Genomic DNA, 8,146 nt, shown 5'->3' on the forward strand with positions numbered 1-8,146 from the left:
CCTCCATTCAGGACCCTATCTTATTCCAGGCCCATCCCATGTGCCACCTAAGAGGGTTGAACTTGAGCAGATTTCCTTTTCTTTGGACATCGGCATTGGGTGTCCTTGTTTTCCTTACACATTGATGACCCAGTAGAGTTTCTAGACCCCTCACATCTCTGTGTACCTTTATTTTCTGAATTTTCTGAATCTCCCTCAACTGTGGGCACACTGACTTTGTACACCTGGGGGCAGGAGGCATCTTGTTTGTGATCCAGACCCTTTTTTTTATTCGTCCAGTAGCTATTCACTGAGAGCTGTTGTGAGACAGACATTGTGCCAGGTGCTGGGGGGAATGGACAAGGCCCCTGACTGTCTGTAGCTGCCCGCCCTTCCTGCAAGGGCTCTTGGTTTGGGGATGCACAGGTGGGAGGGCATCTTATCTGATGGTCAGCCTGGCATTTTCCTTCTGCTTTCATCTATATAGCGAGGCAGTCTTACGTTGTTGCTTTGCGGAGAGTGTGGCCTTGTCTCAGCTCTGGAGCAGGCTTTCCAGCATGGATTTAAATCACCCCGGCTCTTCAAAAATGTCTTCATTTGGGATTTCCTGGGTGAGTAGGGGGAGGTGTGAGGGTGGGCAAAGCATGTAGAGAAATAGGGATTCAGAATAATAAAGATGATCACTGGGGTGTAGAACTCAAAATCGGGACTCAAATCAGGTATGTTGTTTGTTTGCCCCCCCCCCCCCCCTTTTTTGGAAGGGAATGATAAAAGCCTTTTTTTTTTTTTTTTTTTCTTTTTGGGTCACACCCAGCGATGCACAGGAGTTACTCCTGGCTCATGCACTCAGGTATTACTCCTGGCGGTGCACAGGGGACCATATGGGATGCTGGAAATCGAACCCGGGTTGGCCGCGTGCAAGGCAAATGCCCTACCCGCTATCACTCCAGCCGCGATGAAAGCCTATTCTTATCTTTACCCCTAGCTCCTAAAATTTGGACAGGAGGGACTTTTTTTAAGCACCCTGTCGTACTATAATCATGAGTCTTCACACTTTCTCCTTATAGACCCAAAAGGCTAGTTTATAGTTTGAAATACAAGCCCTGTGTTGTACCTACTTGAAAGATTTTCATACAAGAAACCTCATCTCTCTCCCTCTGTATTCCTCCCTCTTCCCATCTTCAAACTAGATGCCCACCCCCCCCCCACCCTTCCCATTCTCCAGACTAGAGAAAAGACCATCCTTTTATCTAGGCTCACAAAAAGAACTTAAAACACAAGGATAGGGAATGTAAAGCTTATTAAAATGTGACAGTGGCAGAACATTCATTTACGTTCTCACCTGTCACTGTGGTATGGTAGGCATAAGGCCCACAAGACAGGGGTATTTTAGTTTTGAGAGTTTTTATTACTGGAAAGTTTTTCTCCTCTTCACAGAAAAAGCACAAACCTATTATGAGACTTTGGAGCAGAACGAAGTTGTCCCCGAGGAGAATTGGCATACAAGGGCCCGGAACTTCTGCCGATTTGTCACTGCAATCAACAATACTCCTCGGAACATTGGCAAGGACGGCAAGTTTCAGATGCTGGTGTGCTTGGGAGCCAGGTACTATGACCCCACAGACCAGAGTACTTAGCAAGTGGTGTCAGAGGTGCTATCAGAGACCTGTTTTGGTGCAGCGGTGGGGACGGTTAATAACCAGTGAGACTTTGGAGGACTTCCTAAGAGGCCCTTAGTTTCCTTCATAAATCATCAGGACCTTTTGTGTGGGGGTTTGGAGGGGTGGAGTCTGTGTAACTAGGGAATAAAGGCTTTGTTTGATGGGAAGGAGTAACAACTTTGCTGGCAAAATTTGAAACCAAGTGTCATTCTCTTAACAAACATCTGAATGTTCCAGCTCTTATAGAAGATGGTGGAAATAGAACTGAATCAAACATTAGAGCTGATTTTTTTTTTTTAAACCCACCAGAATAAAATTTACCTAGAAGTTCACTTGTCCTACAGTCCAGGGCAGAGTGTTGTGTGCTTCCAGAGCACATTCATAAGGTACTCTGAGAATGTAGAAGAGAGCTCAGAGGAGGGTTTAGGGAGTGGTGCCTGAGGGGAGTCTTAATGAGAGGGTAAAAGTAAGGAGGGAGTTTGATGTTTGAAGAACTGATAAAGAGGACCCTAAAGTAAAACAAAGTTAGGAAATAGTAGTTGAATTGTAGAGAGGGTCCTAGTAGAAAGCTGTTGAAGGGAGAAAGATTTTGATAAACTAGGAGAGAAAGAGCTCATATCAGGATGGAGTTTAATGAGGGTGCTGAAATACAATAATAATTGAAATGGACAATATACATAGGAATGGACAGGAGTGTTGGGAGCTTTTCCAGTAGGTCAGCTGAAAGTATGAAGCCCAAGTAAACTTAAGGTAGTAGTTTGTTCAGGAATGGAAGGGAGCTAATTGGACTAGTGGTTGAAAGCATTCTAGAGTCAGATTTACTAGGTTCACATTGCAGATTAGCTTTTTAGTAGCTGTCTTCTCTTGGACAAAGTTCTTGATATTCATGTACCTCAGTTTCTTCATCTATAAAATGGGGATAATCACAACACTAATAGAGTCTGTCTTGTGTCGTTGGGGCTATCAGGAAAGTTATCTCTTACAGCATGCCTGACACATGCATGCTAAGTGCTGTATGGAAGTTAGCTCTGAGTATGCCTGAGGTGGTACTATGGGGAGAAGCAGTGCTTGGGGAGAGATTGGCTGTTGAGATGAAGAAAGTGAGTGGTAGAACTGTCCAGGAAATGTCAGGGAACAGAGGAGGAGAAGGATCAGGCCTGGGACAGATGATAGAACCAATTTGGATCAGAGTGGATTGGTGGTGTGAGGGTTGCTAGCCCCAGTGGGAACTTGCTAAAGCTATGTAAAGCCTCTCTGCTAAGCCCTGTTAGGGGAAAAAAAGGGAACTGGGGGTGGCTAACAGCTTCGGGCTTTGTTCAAAGAGGAAGACAGCCAGTTCCTCTATTGGCATCGCACTTCTCCTTCTAACCCATATGGACCAATTCTACCCTGCCAGAGATCACCTCCTGCACCACTGGATTGCTCTGCTGGCTGACTGTCCCATCACTGCACACATGTATGAGGATGTGGCCCTGATCAAAGACCACACACTTGTCAATTCCTTGATCCGCGTGCTGCAGACGTTGCAGGAGTTCAATATCACGCTGGAGACATCTCTTGTCAAGGGCATCGACATCTGACCTTCCAGCACCAGCTTGCAGGAGGACCTGGAAAGACTCGGCCTGCAGCTCTCGCCTTTCTTCTCAAAAGGGACTTAACGAGCTATGCAGGAGACAGAGTGGAGATGTAAACTCATTGTATAAAGAAACCGAGAGGATTTTTGGAATAAATAATCTATTTTAGAGTTTATTTGCTGATTTGCTTTTTAAACTTTCATGTGAAAGAGTGATAGGGAGAGGGAGACGAGGTTGGTGCCGCTTATTTTGAAGCTGGTGCCCTCCCTCGCCATAACCGCATGCGGGGAGCCTGCGGCCTCCCTGGACTGAGCCTGTGGTGCTGTGTGCGGGGCAGTTCTGCTTCCTCACACTGCCCTGTTAATAAGGCCATTCCACGTCGTTTTTAAACTAATGTTTTCTATATTAACATTATTATGGATATCTGGCTTTCATGGGCCACACCCAGGTGTGCTGAGTGGGATGTCCCAAGCTCCAATCAAAGGGATTTTTAGTAGTGCCTCCACAAGCACTAATGAGTCAGTCCCACGTCTTTTCTTCCCTTTCTTCCTTTTTCTTTTTTTTTTGTCAGTATTATTTGGAAAGGAGACATGCTAGGATGTGTCATCATGCAGAAAATCACGTTTTCTCTTGGCACACAGTTGCACAGAAGTAAACATAAGCATGTTTTAACAAGTCTCCTTTTTTTTCCTTTAATGTATTATTTATTTAACCCTCCATTGTGTGTGTGTTAGTCTTTTTCTTTTTTTCTAAGGAAAGGAAAAGTTTGCAACAGTTTAACTGACTATGTTTTTATTGTTAAATTTATGTTGTTTTGCAGTCTAAAAACCAGCTGAGGTATGGCCCACTTAATAAACACCTGAAACAAATCTGTACTGGTCCCTGATGTCTCTGTGGGGTTGTGAGGGGGGTGCCTTTTGGTCTGTCAAATAGACCCAGCTGTAGCATTGCCTCAGTCCTCTGGCTCATGACTGTGGACTGTCCAGATACTCTGAGGGCCTGGTATCTCCAGATCCTCTTCACTCTTACAGCTGTTAACTCAGAAGATAATCAAGAAGAATGCAGAGAGTGATTTTCCCACACTATACCGGGGCAGAGAGCAAGAGATCTGACTGCGGTTGCAAAGATTGTCACTTGACAGTTGGGGATGGGCCATTTCTTTCTTGTTCTAAATGGAAACAAGACCAGATAGGGGGACATTAGATTCTCAAGTTCCCTTACATTTTTGGGGGAATGGGGGTTGAGGGGACTTAGAGAAGGTTTGCTGTTTCCAGGATGGCAGATTTAGAGCTGAATGAGAACCTGGGAAACCATATGCCTTTGATTTTATTCTTAAATCAAGCTGCTCTGTCAGGAAGCTCTAGAAATACAGCTCACGTGAATCAGTGTTTTCTTTTAGCTTCCCTAGTTTTGCAGGTACTGTTGTGGTGTTTCCCTGCCTGGGGTGTCTCCTCTCCTGTCCACTTCTTGTTTATTGATCAAGGTTACCATTGCTAGGAGTCAGTTACCCACTGTGAAGCAATTTCTAATCCCCCTGGATACGGTGAATTACTCTGATTGTGCTGCTGTAGTTTATTTGATGCTGGAACCTCCTGTTTTTCATTGGATATTTTCAAATTGAACTTAGATTGTGAGCAGGGCAGAGAGGGTATCTTTATCTCTATTTGTGGTGTCTGGCAGGTGGTAAGTGCTGTTTAGAAACGAGAAAGCACTAGTGACTTTCAGGATAGATGCAGTGCAATATCCTGCCGGCAGGGGGTGTGAGTGGGCTGCATCGCCACTGTTTAGTTGAAGACCTTCAGAGTCATTCTCCAGCTTTTATAAGGGAGGAGGGGAGGACGACTGGGCTGTCTGGAACAGAAAGTGGGATTCATGGCTAGTCAAGAGGGACACATGGAATTGAGCTGTACATCTGTAGTGGACAAAGGACAGAGATGACCGTAAGCAGGTGATTTATACAGACACTTCCTTTTCTTTACAACTCTGCAAAGCATGGATATTTGAAATGACCTGCTGGATAGAGAAATTTGGGTAAATCTAGTGGTAAAATGAATCTTTGAGTTGAATGAGAACCTGGGGAACCATATGTCTTTGATTTTATTCAATGCTGGAGCATTGGGTAAGGTGCTTTCCTTGCATGAGCCAACCCGGGTTTGATCCCCAGCATCCCATATGGTCCCCCAAACCTGCCATTTAATTCATATCGTCTGGAGCATAGGGCCAACAGAAGTCTCTGAGCACCACTGGATGTGACCCAACAACAACAACAAACCCTAAAAAAGCATATTTGTGGTGTCACATCCACAAAGTGGGAGACATGGAAAAGGCTGATAATATCCAGGACCTTGCACATTGCTGGTACGGGAGATGTAGGCTAAATGAAGAATGCTGCACCTCCAAAACCAGTGCCTAGTCAGCCGCATATGGTACTCCTGGTGCACACTTAGACCTGTGAAGAATGTTCTGGCTCTACCCTCCTTGTCTAAGAGAGTGGAAACCTGTGGTCAACACAACTGCTGGACTGAAATGTGACAGCTGCATATTTCAAGCACAGGCCATGGCCTTACCAAGTCACTCACACTTGCTTTCTCAGAGGAAAACTAGCCAGCAATAAAGGCAACTCTAAAGGCTTTCAACTAGACAGTAGCTAGTTTTTAACCAAAGAAGAATCATTAAGGTAATCTGGCAGTCCTCCTTTGCCATCTATCTTCTGGCTTTTAGTTATTGATTGCCTGAGTACAGGCTACTGTGTATGGTGATACTTGTAGCTCACACACATGTGCATGGGTCAGAGTTCTGTGCAGTAAATGTGCAGCACCTTGCACTTGGGTTATTTGATAATGCTGGTGATCTTGGCCGAAGTTATGGAGGAACAACACTTTGTAGCACATACTGCATGAATACCTGATTCATGCTTTACACAAATCAGGTTCTCCTGGCACCGTCTATCTTATCTGCTCCTCCTAACAGCAAATTGTGCTGTGAAATTCTCACTTCCCTTTTGACATTTGGAGGCAGGTAGGCCACACCTGGCAGTGCTTAGAGCTCTTCCTGGCTTTGTACTCAAGGGTCATTCTTGGCAGTGCTGGGGGACCATGTGCAGTACCAGGGATTGAACTGGGGGCATCTATTTCTGGCCCTGAATGCCTCACTTTCTTCTGTATTTTGTTTAATAATTTCTTAATCTTTTGGGGGATGGTATTATACAAGAGGACAGATAATTAAATGCCCAATTTAAAAAAAAACAGTATTTCCAGGACCTTGGAATCAGTTTTCTGCTGTGTACAACCCCCTAGACCACTCAGGTAGCTCTGGAGGGAGACGTGCACTTGGTTGACTAGGCAGCAGCACTGACTGCTTCAGTTTCTGTGTCTGCTCTACTTCAGTGCTTTCCAAACCCTGAGATTTCAGGGACTGCTAAATGAAGAAGAATACAGATGAACTCCATAAATTATGTATTTAATTCTTTTTTAAACTTTGGTACACTTCCCTTTACAGTGCTATTACCAGTAGGGCTTCATTCATACTGTGTTCCAAAACCACACTCTGCCAGAGGGCCCTCTCCACCTCTTCAGCCTGCCACTCTCATTCTCAGTGAATTATTTGAAAATAAAGTGCCTTACAATCACCACCCAAGTAAAAAATAGAGCTCTATCAGCTCCCTAGGCTCCTCCACGCTCCCCTGCTCCCCATTCCAGTCCCAGCTTTATCTACTTGACCTTTATGATAATTGTTTTCTTGAATTCCTTTGTTTTTGTCACCCGAAGAGTATATCTCTTTATACTATAGATTTAAAAAAAATTTTTTTAAACTTTGATACATTTTTTACATCTCTTATGATTTAAAGTGCCTTGGCTCAGTGCCAGAGTGATAGTACAGCAGGTAGGGCTCTTGCCTTGCACGTGACCAACCCAGGTTCAATCACCAGCACCCCATCTTGTCCCGAGCCCATCAGGAGTGCCTCCTGAGCTCAGACCCAAAACTAAGCTTGAGAACCACTGGGTGGGGTCCAGAAACCAAAAAATAAATACACAAATTAATAAAATAAAGGGCTATTCTTTTTCTTATAATTAATCTGCCATAGAGCCTGGGCTATTTGATTAGAGTTTCCCACAGTCTGCATTTTGCTAATTCCATACTGGTGGCACAGTTCAGTGTACTATTTTATCCTCTGGATTTTTTGCAAATCATCTAGATGCACATTTTTCATTTTCCTCGGGTTGGATCCCTTTGATGAGACACTGGGTAGTGCTCTCATTTATCAGGAGGCGCGTCGTGTCTGGTGCTCAGTTTTGTTTTGTTTTTTATGTAAATAGCCAACGATGCTCAGTGCTTGCATCCTGTAATTGGAGAGGGAGGGGCACAGCATGGAAATATCCTGATCATTCTGTTTTCACTTAACAGATGGGGGAATTTTATCAGTAGATGCTGTCTCATCTCTGGTTTCCCAAGTAGAGTTTATATTGGAAAGGATAATTCTTTCATTGCTGAATTTCTAAGATAATAAACTGCCTATTACCTTCAGAAGATGACATACACACATATATAATTGTGCACTTGGGTATATGTTTTTGCTCCATTGAAATTTGTATCAACCTTGTTCCATCTTTTGCTGTTGGGAAATGAGTCAAACTGGATCACCTGAGTTGCTTGACATGACCCTGGTAGTTACTTTCTATTATTTTAAGGTGTCCCAGGCTCATGTTTAATGTTTCTGTCCTAGACTTGGAACCTGTTATTTCTCTGGAAGCACTGGTATTGTTTTGTTTTTTTTTTTTTTTGGTTTGTTTAGTTTTGGGGTCATACCTGGTAATGCTCAGGAGTTCTGAGCTCACAAATAATTCCTGGCAATGCTCTGGAGACCTTATGGATGCTGGGGATCAAACCTGCTCTGCTGACTGCAAGGTAAGCGCCCTACCTGCAGTGCTGTGC

At 44.1% G+C, this 8,146-nt stretch overlaps 1 protein-coding gene across 4 annotated transcripts in view; it reads left to right on the forward strand.

Moving 5' to 3' along the window:
• Positions 1–3,389, forward strand: part of DENND5A (DENN domain containing 5A) — a 99,855-nt gene extending 96,466 nt beyond the window's left edge. For all 4 annotated transcript variants that reach the window (XM_056116036.1, XM_056116037.1, XM_056116038.1 and 1 more), the window contains 3 exons: positions 467–590; positions 1,417–1,585; positions 3,037–3,389. In XM_056116036.1, the coding sequence (XP_055972011.1) occupies positions 467–590; positions 1,417–1,585; positions 3,037–3,220 (477 nt within the window). In that variant the 3' untranslated portion in view covers positions 3,221–3,389. The remainder of the gene's footprint in view (positions 1–466; positions 591–1,416; positions 1,586–3,036) is intronic.
• The last annotated feature ends 4,757 nt before the right edge of the window (positions 3,390–8,146 follow it).

The sequence above is a fragment of the Sorex fumeus genome, unplaced genomic scaffold (genome assembly GCF_029834395.1).
Source record: "Sorex fumeus unplaced genomic scaffold, SorFum_2.1 ptg000030l, whole genome shotgun sequence".
Taxonomy (NCBI): Eukaryota; Metazoa; Chordata; class Mammalia; order Eulipotyphla; family Soricidae; genus Sorex; species Sorex fumeus.